This window comes from Schistocerca cancellata, chromosome 8 (genome assembly GCF_023864275.1).
Source record: "Schistocerca cancellata isolate TAMUIC-IGC-003103 chromosome 8, iqSchCanc2.1, whole genome shotgun sequence".
In the NCBI taxonomy this organism is placed as follows: domain Eukaryota; kingdom Metazoa; phylum Arthropoda; class Insecta; order Orthoptera; family Acrididae; genus Schistocerca; species Schistocerca cancellata.
Window position 1 is genome coordinate 416,644,161 of NC_064633.1, and position 16,468 is coordinate 416,660,628.

Here is a 16,468-nt window from a genome sequence, read left to right on the forward strand (position 1 = left end):
TTTGAGACTCGAAATTCAAGGGGAGAGAAAAGTTTTAGACCGCACCTCCAAATCGAAACAAAGTTTGTCCATTGTAATATGAGACACAATTTAGGTCGAATGAATGACGATACAGCTACAGTAGTTTGGTTCAAGTCTAAGCTTAGCAGTTATGCTTTACCATGTAGCCATTGCTATGCGTCAGGCGCTCCGTCCGTATTTATACTGGTGCCCTTCCTTTTTCACGTGCTTCGTCTGGTTTGAATCGATTGCTTATTTTGCTTTGATCTGATAATTGCCGTTTTCTTTGTTATAGGTGTTTGCGTCACTCTTAAGCTGAAAATGCATTACTGCACTGTGTCATGCATTGTTTGTCGCATTTTGATAGTGCGTGTTTACGGCCTGTCGCGGCTCGCGGCACGGCTTGCTTTTGTGCGCGCTACCGCCACAAAACAATGGCAAGAGACCGCAATTTGTTGTTACTTACACTGCTGCTTTCTTTGATAATGATCAACAAGAATCAAATAATAGACTGCGTATGATAGAACATGTTCTGAACGAAAGTTAGGCGAAAATTTTTCTCCGCTTGAAAATCTTTGCGGTCGCTTCTTTATTACATCAAATTCTGAACAGAAATTAGTCATTTTAGATTTAAAAATCTAGTCACTTGCCGTGCTTCATTTCTGACTGTATCACTATTAGGCATAAGAACAATACGAATATAAACATGACACGATACGTATATTCTTCCGTTTGCTGTTGTCTCACTCTAGTTTCGTAGTTTATTAGGCAGACAGGATTTAAATGAGATAGCAGCAAACACGAAAGAATACATGGCAAAATGTTTATATTCGTATAATTCTTATGGTGAAGAGAATACTGTATATGATTCAAATTTCATCAGGTTCCTATTAGCAACCATCTCTTCTCACAGATAGGAAAAAATTCAGAACGTAGAGTTGGCCATATTGACAAACATCCCAAACAGTCTTGCCAGTCAGATTTTCGTAGTACACTGAAATTGTGCTACATTCGAAGATGAACAATACGGAATTTGTATTTACTTCGTTGGATAATGTATGAAAATGCAGTGGTCGAAACTCGCGGCGGAGAAAAAAAAGCTCGTCTTCCACTTTTTTTTTTTTAATTTATTTACTGACGCTGAGATTTTGGCGCCAGTATTTATCCTTGTGCCTACAAAACATGCCTTCGTAGCGCTACATATATTCGGCGGAAGAAGTTAGTTGTGGCGGCATGTACCGACATTTTTCATAACTTCTGCTTGCTTTGCACTCGATTCTAAGCCGCAGGCGGTTTTTTGGATTACGAAAACCGGAAAAAAAAGTGCGGCTTAGATTCGAGTAAATACGGTACTCCCATTCCCTGCTCCTCACCCCTCTCTCTCTCTCTCTCTCTCTCTCTCTCTCTGTGTGTGTGTGTGTGTGTGTGTGTGTGTGTGTGTGTCCTCCCCACAACCTCAACACCTCCTCCCTCCCTCCACTCAGACATCATCACACAGCTGCAATTCTTCATATAACTAAAAGTGTGTATGTTCAAAATTTCATACTAATTCCTGAAGGTGGCACAGTGGTTGACTGGTTTTCTGTCCTGTCCTTGTTCCATCTTACTGAGAATGAAAATTGCCTCTCACCATATAGTGGTAATGCTGAATTGCAGATAGCCACAACAAAGAGACTTTCACAGTTAAAGCTTTAGGCCATTGGCCTTCATCAATGAAAACACACACACACACACACACACACACACACACACACACACACACACACACACACACTCACTCTCACTCACTCAGGCTAGACTGCAATCTGTGTGTGTGTATGTGCGTGTGTTGGTGGTGGTGGTGGTGGTGGTGGTGGTGGTGGTGGTGAAGACCAATGGCCAAAAGCTGTAACTATGAAAGTCTTTTTATTGTGCCTATCTGCAACTCAGCATCTTTGCTATATGGTGAGTGGCAACTTTCCTTCTTATAATATTGTTAAGTTTCATCCTGGATTTTCCATTGTTTGATTTGTTTCATCACTTGGAAATTCTTTCATTAATTAGCCTTCCTTGAACTGAGTTAGCATCACCTTGAGCCTCGCAGACTTCAAAGTGATTTTTTCTTAAACGGTTGTCAAGCACTAATGTACAATTTACTCGTAGTATGGTTCGATGTGAATACTCACCAAATGTTCATGTCATGAATTTGTTCTTGCTTTTCAACAGGTGATTAATGAAGGAAGTTTATTAGAGGACTTCACTCCTCCTGTTAATCCCCCAAATGAGATTGATGATCCAAATGATAAAAAACCTGATGACTGGGATGAGAAAGAGAAGATACCAGACCCAGATGCTCGAAAACCTGATGACTGGGATGAGAATGCACCTGCTATGATTGTTGATAGCAGTGCAACAAAACCAGAAGGGTGGCTAGAAGATGAACCAGAGATGATACCTGACCCAAATGCAGAGAAACCTGATGATTGGTAAATAATTTAGTGTACTTGTTGTTGTGTTCCCTTTAATGCTAGTGGTAAAATAATTTCTTTGCAATCAGTAACGCTGCTTTTACCTCTAACAGTGCTTTGCAATGCCAACCTTCACTTTGGTTTTGATTCTGTGTTAAGCAGTAGATTTCCCACGTGGTAGACAAGTCAGTTCAGAGCAAGGCAGAGCCATACCACCTCTAGTAGTATTATGCCTAATAAAGCAGTGTGATGTTGAAACTAGCATTTGATTTAAAGGTTACTGGACTTTAATTTTTGTGTATTAATGTTATAAGTTTTGTAAAATTAAAGCATTCTCTACTCTGACCCCTTTCCTTCTATTTTCATGCTTAATTCAGCTTTTAGCTTTTGGTACCTTCCACTTTACTAATTGCCAGTGATTATTTGCTTTGCGCTCTAGATGTTCCTTTGAGGAAATTGAACTTCAATACATTAGTGAAATTTTTACTTTTCACAGCTTGATCTCCAGCACAAATTAATAATTTCTCCATCACACAAATATGGTTTCTTTTTTGTCTTATTATTATTGTATACAGCATAGTACTGGAATAAAAAAAGCCACAACTGCCATTATATGTACTTCTATCATATAGTAAGTTGACAGTGTAGGACAAAAGGGCTAGGCTTTTGGTAATCATATCCAGTATAAGACAGTTGCACTTGTACCATTTAGGACCACCAGTTGGTCTCTTCCCAGTAAACATCTTGTGGCAACTTCTGTATCTTGATTTTCTAATGATTATCAATTGCCACAGTTGTTCATATATTTTAAAAAATACTAACAGTGGAAACTCCAGGTTCGAATATCAACAACATTAGTAAAATAGTAGATTGCTCTTCACTGTAAAATGGACACGTTGAATTGCAGACAGGCACAATGAATAGACTATTACACATGTAGCTTTGACCAAAGCCTTCTTCAGAAAATAAAAGATGCACACACATTAATACAAGCAAGCATTCTTCACACCTGCATGACCACCATCTCTGGCAGCTAGGACTAGACTGCAGCTGTCACATTGAATGAAAGTAACAATGTGGAGGAAGGGGGAGGGTTAGGAGGATACGGATGGGGGGAGAGAAGAGTGCTGTCTGGCAGAAAGTGCAGGGACTACATGGAGGCATGACAGGCTTGCTAGGCACAGCTCCAAGAGGCAGGCAGGAAGGGGTGGGGGGAGGGAAAGTAGGGGGAGTGGGAACGGATAAGAGCAGTAAAGGGGGAAGACAGGTCGGTGTGTTGACAGAGATCCCAAAATAGCAGTGAATTCTTATGGTATTGCATTCTTAATTGTTAAACAGTCCTGTGGTGAAGTACATGATCTTAATAATCACCAGTGAAAAATATTCACCCATAATTAAATGAGGTGGCAATATGGGACAGTAAATGTCACTGCATTTGTAGGTCAGATGGATAGGAAACGTTAATAATGCCTACAAGTTGAATTATTTTAATCTTAAACTGAGAGTATAATTGTATCTTCTTTCCCATAAATAAAATAACTTTTTTGACACTGCCTGACGTATTTACTTCCTTGTCATTCAAAAGGAGGGTAATTGATCTTGATGTGTGTGAGCTATGTCTACTATAACTTTTTATAATGTGTTTCCAATGTAATTCTGTTAAATGTGAATTATAGAATATGTAAAGCAATCCATTATACTACTGCGGTAGAGAGATCAAATTATATTCTTGGATTATGGAGTTAAATCCTTGAATTGTGGAGTTGTATTTACCATACCTCCTTTTTCCTAGGGACACAGACATGGATGGAGATTGGGAGGCTCCATTAATTCCTAATCCTGTATGTGAGAAAGCTCCAGGTTGTGGGCCATGGAAACCACCCATGGTAGCTAATCCTGCATACAAAGGGAAATGGAGAGCACCTCTTATTGATAATCCAAATTATAAGGGCAAATGGAAACCTCGCCGCATTCCAAATCCTGACTTCTTTGAGGACAAGTCACCTTTCAAAATGACAACAATCGTAAGATTTTGCTTCTTCCTTATTACAGCATGAAGTTGGTTTAGTTATGAAGTAGCTAACACTTGTTTTATATTGTTGGATAATATTTCATGTTATTGAATATAAATGCTTTCACATATCCTTTTTTACAGTCAGCTGTGGGGTTTGAACTTTGGTCAATGTCAAACATGATTTTGTTTGATAATATCATTGTAACTGATGATCCTGCTGTTGCTGAGAGGTGGGCAGCTGAAACCTTTATACTGAAACGCAGAAAAATTGATAAGGATTCTGTAAGTTTATGATGAGTCTGTATGAAGTTGTTATTCTCTCTCTCTCTCTCTCTCTCTCTCTCTCTCTCTCAGTTTAACAGAATGGAATCATTTTTTCAACAGAGCAATACTAAAAAGTTTTTTCTTAAGGCAATTTTTAGTTTGTTTTATTTATATAATATTTTTCAAAACTGTATTACAATAACGAACTTTGTACCCTGGAAAACTGGAGGCTTTAAGACTAAGAAAGCAGTCAATCGATGGACATTGTTAACAGCCCAACATATTCATTTACATTTCTTCATGATCTAGATGGTGTGCCCTATGATTACCAAGCTCCCACATCATGTCAATACTCGGTAGCTCTTGAATTGCCAACGGATTGTAATCTTGCATTAATGTCAGTTAATTGATAACACATTTGCAGTGTCATAGAGAATGGTATTATTTTAGGTTTCTCTGTTTTTGCAAGCACAACATTCTCCACATCCATTCATGTTCTATATATTTATTTATATGCACAATAAAATTCCCTTTTTACACTTTCCAGTGGACTGACCCAAAAAAGTGTAAAATGCAGGAAAGTTTAAAATACGGGAAAGTATAGGAAACCCAACAAGCTCTAGATTTCGTACTTATTGTTCTCTGGTTACGAAGAGTGCCAACTTTGGTCCTTTAACCAATATTGTGTTAAATTTTATTTACCGTGATTTAATAATGATTATCAATAATGAGTTTCGCATTTAGAACACGAATATCGTTTTAATGTGGTTTTGCTAAAGACTTTTGCTTCCATGTTTTAATTATGGTCGGAATGAAGAAGAAAATGCCTGTTTATTTGTGTTAGCACTCAGTTCTTGTCTTCGTGATAATCACAAAGGCAGTGGCAGAGTGCTGGGTTTCCCTCTTCATTCTGATTATTCCCAGAAGTGTAAATAAAACATGGAAATAAAAGTCTATTATGAAACCACATTAGAGTGTTATTCATGTTCTAATGTGAGACTTATAATTGATAATCATTATAAAACTACGGTAACTAAAACTTCTAACACAATGCTGGTTAAACCACTAAAATTGGCAGTCTTTGTAAACAGAAAACAATAGGGAAGAAGTCTACAGCTTGTTGCTGACAAGCAGGTAACTTGGTTTAGGGACGTCCTGGATTAGAAAGAGGACAGAAATTACCATGTTACAGAGCATCTTGAGGAGGAATGTTTTCGTCAGGTCATATAAATTGAAGACCGCTCACCTAGTACTAATTAATGTGTTTTATTTAGAGGTGACAATGATTTGTGGAAGCCCATTACAGGCACATCTGTATTTAAAGGAGGTATTTACTTGTATCGATGACTGTGAAATTAAATTAAAGCTGTTGTAATACAACACAATGAGTAGAAGGGAAGTTGCTACTAGAATCACTGTCATCACGTGATTATCATTAAGACAGTGATTCAGCACCCTTCCAAACGCTCTGACCGAGCACTTGGTTAGCACACTGGACTTGCATTCAAGATGACGATGGTTAAACCTGCATTGGCCATCCTGATTCAGGGTTTCTGTGATTTCCCTAAAACGTTTCAGGCAAATGCCGGCTTGTTTCCTTTGAAAGCACATGGTCAATTTCCTTCCCCATCCTTCCCTAATCGAAAGTGACCGATGACCTCACTGGTTGTCCACTGCCCCGAACCAACCAAGCAACCATCCAAACACTGGGAACCTATTATACAGGTGGCCATGACTCAACATTCCGACAATGAAAATTTTGTTTACCGCACTATCCTTATGTTGCCTAACCAATAACTTTGTATGTAGTCTGCTTTTTGTGCCTCGTTCCAAAGCTGACTTTGAGCAGAAATATGATCTATGTTTAAAAATCAATTTTACAGGTTGTGATAACATCAAAGAAAATTCAAAGTGCGGAAAATGTTGTAATTTGGAATCATTATGGACAGGAAAGCATTGTATTGAGAGAACAGAACTCATGTTGGGATTGACGAAAATGAATGTAAAAAAGCAGCAAAAATGCAAGAATGTAAAAATGGGGTTTTAGCGTTATCACCACCAGTCCATACAACTAATTAAGTTCTCGTGCCCCACAAATTGTGCACCCCTTGTGGTTAGGGATGGCAAAGGAAGTAACACTTTTGAATGAATGAACAGTGACAGATAACAGTATTTCAGTTGGCAAAACTTGTGTGTGTCTCAGACTTCTTTCTTCTTTTCTCCTCACATACATTCCTATAGTTAAGGTCTTAAGTTAACCTAGGTGCTGCATGATAACTGAGTACTGTTCTGAAGTGTGTGTAGAAGTTGGCTTTCTGAGGTCTGACAATAATCACATATTCCGACAATGGAAAATCCAAGTAGGGATGTCAACAATGTAAGAAAAGATAGATTGCTGCTTACTGTAAAGAAGACATGTTAAGTTGCAGACAGGCACAATTAAGACACACATGGCTTTCAGCCTTTGTCAGTAAAACCACACACACACACACACACACACACACACACACACACACACACACACACACACACACACACACACAATCGCCAACTCCAGCATCTTGGGCCGAAATGCATCACATGTGATGCAAGCAGCAATGTGGTGGGTCTGGGGAAGAGGAAGGGAAAGGGATAGTGTACAGATGGGGAGAGAGACAAATGCTGTCTGGTGGAGTGTGCAGGGACTAGACTGGCAACAGGCTCACCGTATGGAGGTTTTGGGGCAGGGAGGTGGGGAAAGGAGGAACAAAAACAGAGAGAAGTGGGGAAAGATGGGGGGAATGCGTTGGCAGAGGACTGCAAATAAACAAGGTGGGAGACGAGAATGGGGAGGAGATGATAGAACAGAGGGGATGGAAACTATTGTGTGCATTGTGTGGGGACAGTATGTTTCCGTAGGTTGATGCCGGGATATTTATGGGAGTGGAGAATTTGTTGTGAGGATAACTCCCATCAGTGCAGTTCAGAAAAGCTGGTGGTGGATGGAAGGATCTAGATTGCTTGGGTAGTAAAGCAGCAATTGAAATCAAGTGTGTTGTGTTCAGCTGCATGTTGTGCCACAGTGTGGTCTACTTTTCTTTTGGCCAAAGGTGGACAGCTGGTTGGTAGTCATACCAATATAAAAACCTGTGCAATGATTGCAGCAGAGCTGGTAAATGACATGGCTGCTTTCAAAGGTGGCTTGGATCCTGATGGAGTAGGATAAACCTGTAACCTGTGCAATGATTGCAGCAGAGCTGGTAAATGACATGGCTGCTTTCAAAGGTGGCTTGGATCCTGATGGAGTAGGATAAACCTGTGACAGGACTGGAGTAGGAAGTGCAGGGTGGGTGAATTGGGCAGGTTTTGCACCTGGGTCTTCCACAGGGGTACAATCCTTGTGGCAAGGGGTTGGGATTGGGAGTGGCATAGGAATGGACTAGGATGTTGTCGAGGTTGGATGGGCGACAGAATACCACTTTAGGAGGCGTGGGACATATCTCAGGTAGGATGTCCCTCATTCCAGGACATGATTATAGGTAATCAAAGCCCTGGCAAAGGTCATGATTATAGGTAATCAAAGCCCTGGCAAAGGTCAAGATTATAGGTAATCAAAGCCCTGGCAAAGGTCAAGATTATAGGTAATCAAACACCTGGCAAAGGCGTGATTATAGATAAACAAAGTTCTGGCAAAGGATGTGGTTCAGTTGTTACAGTCCAGGGGTGGCACTAGGTGACCAAGGGGACACTCCTCTTTGTGTCTGATTTCTGGGGACGGTGGGAGGGAAATGGTACGGGAGATCTGTTTGGGGACTAGGTCCAAGGGATAGTGCCTGTCTGTGAAGGCCTTGGTGAGACCCTCAGCATAGTGGGCAAGGGAGTTTCTGTCACTGCAGGTACACTGTCCCTGTTACACTATGTGAGAGGGATTTTTTGGTGTGAAAGGGATGACAGCTGTCAAAGTGCAGGTATTGTTGGTGGGTAGTGGGTTTAATGTGGTCAGAGGTGTGGGTGGAACCATCAGAGAAGAGGAGGTCAACATCTACAAAGATGGCATGCTGGGTTGAGGACAATGTGAAGCAGATGGGAGAGAAGGTGTGAAGATGTTGAGGAATGGAGATAGGGTGTCTTGGCCCTGGGTCCAGATCATTAAGATATCATAAATGAAACTGAACTAGACGAGGGGTTTGATGCTTTGGGAGGCTAGGAAGGTCTCTTCTATATGGCCCATAAAAAGTTTGACATAGGAGGATGCCATGCGGGTGCCCATGGCTGTGCCGCAGATTTGTTTATATACCTTCCCTTCACATGAGAAGTAGTTGTGGGTTAGGATAAAATTAGTAATATGTAAGAGTAATCACGTGGTGGGTTTGGAGTCTGAAGGACATTGGGAGAGACGGTGTTCAATAGTGGTTAGACCATGGGCATCAGGGATGGTGTATAGGGAGGTGGCGTCAACAGTGTATTAACAATCACCAATTTACTGGTGAAGTCGGTAGCTGAAAGCTATATTTAGGTGTCGCTTAATCGTGCCTGTCTGCAACTTGACTTGTCTTCCTTAAGGTAAGTAGCAATCTCTCTTCTTACATTGTTGATAATCACATATTGATGCTTTGGACAGTACCAACAGCCACTGAATAGTTTCAAACCAAGGAAGATAAAAGAACTGATATTGCCACTGTTAAAGTCGTGAAGGACACTTCGCTCTGAAATTCCAGCAATGAAGTACTATGCAACAGAACCCAACATGCCCTCGACAGCATGTGTTCGTCAGAGACGAGGGTACCATCGGGAGTGCCCCAGGGCAATGTGATAGGTCCGCTGCTATTTTCTAAATACATAAATGAACTGGCGGACAAGGTAAGCAGCAGTATGTCTCTGTCTGATGATGATGTTGTGGTGTATGAGAAGGTGTCATCATTGAGTGACTGTAGAGGCACACAATGTGACTTAGAAAAAATTTCTAGCTCTAAATGTAAGTTAATCTAGACGAGTAGGAAAAACAAACCTATGATATTCAAATACAGAAGTAGTAGTGGGTGGCTTCTCACAGCCACATTAACTAAATATCTGGGCATAACGCTGCAAAGTAAAATGAGATGGAATGAGCATGAATGAACATGTGAGGGTTGTAGTAGGGAAGGTTAGTGGTAGACTTCGGTTTATTGGAAGAATTTTAGGAAAGTGTTGATCATCTGTAAAGGAGACTGCATATAGGGCAGTTTTGCGACCTGTTGTTCAATATTGATTGAATTTTCTCATGCTGCTAAATAAGTAGGAGCAATCTGTTTTACTTGGTAAAAACTTTCTAAAGCCATAATCACATAAATATTTCCTTATTTACAAACAGTCATGTTCAGCAGACTGTGCTGCCATCTTCAGGTCATCAGAAATTTTTGTTATAAAATGTATTCACACTACATTTCTCTAGGGCAACACAGCAAATTTGGAGTGGCCAAACACCAGCAAGACTGTAATAACACGAGACCCGATTGCTCTCGTTGAGTAACTGTTGCTGCATGGCCTGTGTCCAGCAGGAAGAAAACATAAGCACACACCTCATTTGCCAATGACCACCAATTATGACACACAACGCAAGAACCAGTAGTTAACAGCAGATCCCCACTCCCTCCACTATGGTAACCTATTACAATAAAGTTCCCACTTCTTCCACATTAAAAGACCAGTTATAACAGTCTTTTAAAATTGTGGTGCAATTTCATATTCAGTGAGCAGTAATGATAAAATATAAATGACCCTGCACAGCTAAAAGACACCAGTTTCTTTAAACAATTTAACTCTATCCATCCCAATGTAAAATTTATGATGGACCATAAAACGGAGGCCCAACTACCTTCCCTTGGGTTTAGTTGAGGTAAAAGCCGACTGATGTGTTGGCTACATCTGTAGAAAAACTACACACACAAGTCTGTATGTCTACGCCTCAAGGTATCATCATCTGTTACAAAGAAATTGTCTAATTCCTAGAACTTACAGTCAGGTAGGCAAAGTGTGTCTCATCTAAGAACAGCGAAATTTCTCGGAAAGTGTACCCATATCAACAAATTGAGCAAGCATTGTGGCTGTAACTTGAATAACATAACATAGTGATTGACAGACTACAGTGACATTGGATAGTGTTGTTGGAGTGGAGCCAACCACACTTCACAGCAGTCTGTAGGTGCCTACAAAACAGGCAACACATCGAGAGAATATAGCTCTCGTGAAAGAACTGTGATTGGCTGGCAGCTGGCCCCTGTGACTGGACTCTCTAAAACTTCAGTCACAGAGTTATCTTAATTGAAGTACAAAATCATAAATGCCTTGCAGAAGGGATTGGAAAAAAAAGACTGAAAAAAACTGAGGATAACCCATCAGCCTACTGCATGCCACATCTGGGGAAAAATGGTAAATTTTACAGAAAAACAGCATTCCGTGGACATGGTGTCCAATGAAGTAAGTCTCTGATTTCAAACTTAAATATATTGAAAACTAAGATTGATAGTAGAGTATAAAAGAAGGTATGTTTATTGGGAAAACTAAAAATTTGGTTTCAGAGTAGTTCAAAATCTCCTAACGGACACTGTTGCAAGCTATGTAGCTTGGAAAATATCAGCATGCATAGTTAAAATCGTCCTCTGCAAGCAGTGTTTCTAAATGTTCACCACTTGCAGTTGGGGGTGAGGCAAAGGAACAATGAAATTTGTCATCATGTCCTGTAGTGTGTCAATGGAAACGGATTCAGAGGCCACACAGGTTACCGATTCAAGCTCATCCACTGTGCTGGAATGGTTCTGGTAGACATTGTTTTTCAGTGTTCTCCACAAAAAGTAGCACAAGGCATCAGATCAGATGAATATGCTGGCCAATCCATTCTTGTGCCAGCAAATTTGACATAATCCAATGCAGAAACTCTATTCCCAAAGTGTTCAGCAAGAAAGCAAAACACTTGTTCAGTGCGATGTGTTTTGGCACATGCATGAATGAACCGCTAGGTGCTTGGATGATGTGGGGCAGCAAATTGTTCCAAAATTGCAATATAATGTACACTGGTGATTGTGATTATTTCTGGCATGGAAAAAGGGCCAATAATGCCTCTGTTGCATACTGTAGCCCAACCAGTAACTTTGGGATATAGTGGTTTTGTGTCACACAAATGGTGATTTTAGAAACCCCAAAATCACCACACCAATTTTGTTTACTCAAGGCTCCACTCAGATGGAAGTGTGCTTAAAGTCTGCTCTCTGTGGTACATCTTATATACAGGCTTTTGAATGGAAACTGTGTAGGCTCTTTCTCAATATTTTCTACATGCCAGAATGCTTCAAACCAGTCTCTGCTGGAATTCTTCATACAGATTTTCTTAGATTTTGTTGAATAATTTCAGAAACAGTGGCGATATTTTCATGAGTAACTGCGGTTTGGCTGGGCTAACATTCCCCACTAGATCATAGCCAGGCTGCCTGTTTCTTGGAATTTGGTGAAGAGCTTGCAAATAGTTTTGACATCGGGTCCTTAAGAAACATTATACGGTGTTTAAAAAGTGTGCCTTGTTACAGTAGGTCCATGCTATCACCTGTGGTGTGCCAGTACCAGAAAAACACATTGTTCGGTGGAATACATTATTTCAACCTCTTCCTTCAGTGCCCTAACCTTCTTTCACGTTTCAGCAGTGGAACTGATTGCTCTGAGGTACACTATGTATAAGCATTACATATTGTGATTATACCATCATCTGTTTGCAGCTTCTTGAACTATTTCAAAATTACTGTGTAATTTCTGTATAAAATTCTTACAGCTTTCACAATAAACATACTGTTTGTTGCACTCGTGTATCAATCTTAGTTTTTGAGATATTTAATTTTGAAATCAGACACTCCTTGGCTGGACACCCTGTATTTCACTCCCACCAAGAAGTAATCATAAAGGCTATCTATGCTGCTGAAAACATGGTATATGCATCATTTTATGCCAATCATATCGTGTCATGTCATTTGTGAGTCAGAACAGAAAAGTTGAAGGAAGATGCAAGAAATTTCAGAGAGAACAGTGCAGGAGAGGTGCAAGGAAGATTAGTTATGCACAAGTCTCAAACAGACAAGCAAATCCCTTCTTCTCGGAGTAACATCACAAAATGACATAAAAGACTAGTCTCATGGTGTAGGCACACAGTTTCTGAAAAACAAAATCAGCTGAAATAATGTTATAAAGAGCAGTGGAGGTTTCAGTTTCAGCAATGTGTAGGATCAGGCATTCAGTTTATTAAACCCTCATGTAGCATCTTATCTGTCAAAGCTGAAGAACACAGGAGATACATATTTCATCCAACATTGCGAAACAAATGAGTGACAAAGGACATAGTGGGATGCTAGGGTAAAAATGCTTTAAACAGAGGCAGGATACCAACAGTAATTCAGTCTGGCTCTACTCCAAGTAGCGAATACACACGAGACCACAACTCGGAGGCACTCAAAGAAGACAGATTGATCAGTTGTTGAAGTACTGTGTGTAAAATGGAACTGTCATATCTGCTAGGAATCCATAACATGCCATCAAAACAGCATACAGTGTTTCTTGTAAGATTACATATACAATCAAATGCCGTTATAGTGATATGGTAATACAATCATAATTCATATTGGTTGAAAAGTAGTTCTATGAAATTATTGAGAAATTTTCAGTTGACAAGATGTCAGTCCAAATTTGAAATTTCACATATTACATGTAGTAATCATTTGCAATTTTTACAGAATATGGATTGTGCATCCTATGGTGACATTTTAGGTATTACTTTTAGCTGTTGAAATTTGCTGTGACTAATGTGCTCACTGAATAAATAAAGACATCTCTGCCCTATCTTTGTATTGAACAGGAAACTTTGTGGGAATCTGCAATGCGTGCAATGAACTACAAGCCTGGTTGGTGGGCACTCTACTTTCTTTATTGCATTGTACCTATTGCAATATATGTGTGGTACCTCTGCAGACGTGTTTCAGAGGTAATACAAGATAACTGGGTTTGGAACAGGTCTCTTCCATACTGTATTGTAGAAACAGATACAGCATAGTGTAGGGCTACTTCTTTGTAGACGAGTGTGAAACAGTCGAAGCAGTATCACTTAAAAACACAAGGAGTAACCACTTTTAATTTCTATTATTAAAGAAGTAAAATCCTTTATAGGCACGCACATACTGTACTACATGTAATTATTAGTGGATGCATTGTGCTAGAATAGGAGACTGTTGAATTTTTATTGGCCTTATGACTTAATTTTATAAATGCAAAGTGCAGTAGCATTAATATGTAGTAAATATGCATCTGTGGCATTTTTGTAAAGTTGTTACACTTGGATAACCTCCTGCATTGGTCTTTAATTGTAAAAGTGCTGCTGTTGTGATTATGCAGCGTGCTTTGTAGTGCTAGACATCCTGTAGTTACTCCTGATTTGCCCACAGGAATCACTCTTCATGCGGCTAGTGAAATACACCAATGAACAGCCATGGCTATGGGCTGTGTATGTAGTAGTGATTGGACTTCCCATAGTTCTGGTGATTGTGTTTTGTTGCGGCTCCTCAAGCAAGGTTGGTATCATATTTTCTTGCTGAGTCGTATGTTTGTAGATTTTGCAGCAGATAACTAATAACTATGTGTCTTAGTTTTTATTGAAGTGATTACTAGCATCTTATCTGCATATGTAATGAGCTATAAATGGCAAGTATAATTATCATTTAGTTTTTACTAATTCTGATTATGATGTAAGGAAATCATATGTATTTTGTATTTCCAGAATTTGTAGTATTCAAGCAATCGTAATAATATTGGTGTAGTAGAATGAATGTATGTCTCATATTTCATCTATCATAATTGAAATTTATATAGGCCTATTTCTGTTTTCAGTTATAAAAGGACTTTGTACATCAAATATTGTTTCTGCATCCTGCATTTAAATTTTCATATGTTTCTTTAAACTTAAAATTTTGATAGCTCTTTGTGTGTTTATAAATAAAGAGTAAAAAAGGAGAAAGCTGACAGGCATACTGTACATTATAACAATGTACGCGTCAGTCTGTGCAATGGTAACAAGTATTTTCCACAGAGATGAGCACAGGCAACACTCATGGGTGTGTGTGTGTGTATATGTGTGAATGTATGAGTGAGTGTGCAAATGTTCTTGAACCATCAAACTGCAAAATTTCAAAATCAATCAGTGCTCGTCATACTTCATCAAGATTGTCAAAATGAGATACCAGGTAGTGTGGAAATTCATTTTGATATCTCTGCTCTCCTGTTGTTAATTCTGTGGCTCCTTGAATCCACGTTTTGAAAATAGTTAGTCGGAGTAACATTATTCCATGCTTTATCAGTCAATGGTCATCACTGCAAAAATTGTTATGGTGAACCTCTGTGACCACCTTTAATTTTATCCAACACTATTATCACAACTTTTTTCCAGTACAAAGTTTTAAAATTCTGGTCAACCAGTTCAAAAATGGCGTGTAAAAGAAAAAATGAAGTTTCACATAAATGAACTGTGCAATTGCCAAGTGACAACAGAATTTTTCCGTCTATATTTTCATGTGTGTGTCTTAAGATCAGTAGTCACCCCATTGAACAACTCTGTTGACATCCACCCCTTTTCTTGGAGCAATAAAATATACACAAAGAACTGATTCTTTTGAAATATCTGGGGTTAGCATCTTTCACTATCAAAAGAGATATTAGTTTCTGAAACACAGCCACATTTGGACATCTTCATCTACCATATGGTACATTTTTGGATTTCAATTATTTTTTTATTTTTTATTTATTATTATTATTATTATTATTATTATTGGTGTTTTGCCCTTAAAGAGCACATTTGGACTAAACTACATGGCCAGTTCCTTTTGCTGCCGTCCTTGCTGCCCAAACTTCCCTCATTCGCTCGCTGTGTTTCTGTTTCCAGTCCTCTGTCCATGCTTCTTGTCGGCTTTGTGTCTTCGGCTTCATCTTGATTGCCTTTTTGGTTGCCCATATTTCTTTCATCTTCTGGCTGTGATCTTGCTTGCTTTCTTCGGTCCATTTTATGCCTGTTTGTTTGTCACATTGTGTCTCATGTAGTTTACTTTTCTTAATGATGTTTCAGAATTTTATTCTGTCGTTTATTGTGTCTGCTGTTATGTTGAGTTGGTTCAGGTCATTTTCTACCTCTGCCACCCATTTGTTGTTTCAAGTGGTTACCCAGTCAAAGATCTGTTTGGTCAGCCTGTGTGATGGCATTCTGTATAGGTGTCCATAGAATTGTAGTCTGCGTTTTCTAATCTTTTCTGTGATTCTCTCCGTATGTTTGTACAGTTCCTCTGTAGGTTTCTTGATCCATATTCCATTGTTGTTAGTTGCGCCAAATATTTTCCTAAGTATTTTCCATTCTACTTTTTCTAATTGTCTGATACGTGTATGCCCTAGGATTAGTGTGGTCTCTGCTGCATATAGTGCCTCGGATAGACTTCTTGTTGTAATGATTCCACACTACTTTGTATGCCTTGTCCAGTTTAGTCTTTCTTTCTTCGTTTGAGTCTCTGTTATGTCCACTCATTTGTAGTGTTTCACCGAGGTATTTGAAGTTTGCCGTTTTGTAAATCGTGCCATACTTTGTGTTCAGAGATGAGAGTTTTTTTGTGCTCATAAACTGTGTCTTTTCGTAAGAGATCTGTAGTCCAGTTTTGGAAGCGATTTCGTGCAGTTTTTCAATAGCGTCTTTTGTTTCCTTTATACCTTTCGTGAC

At 39.3% G+C, this 16,468-nt stretch overlaps 1 protein-coding gene across 5 annotated transcripts in view; it reads left to right on the plus strand.

Moving 5' to 3' along the window:
* The window catches only part of LOC126095230 (calnexin), a 70,860-nt gene that overhangs the window by 31,235 nt on the left and 23,157 nt on the right, over nt 1–16,468 (plus strand). For 4 of the 5 annotated variants that reach the window (XM_049909975.1, XM_049909976.1, XM_049909974.1 and 1 more), the window contains exons 6-9: nt 2,206–2,465; nt 4,240–4,471; nt 4,603–4,743; nt 14,160–14,285. In XM_049909975.1, coding sequence (XP_049765932.1) covers nt 2,206–2,465; nt 4,240–4,471; nt 4,603–4,743; nt 14,160–14,285 — 759 coding nt within the window. Of the gene's footprint in view, nt 1–2,205; nt 2,466–4,239; nt 4,472–4,602; nt 4,744–13,576; nt 13,703–14,159; nt 14,286–16,468 lie in introns of all 5 variants that reach the window. The other variant, XM_049909973.1, reaches the window with a different exon arrangement.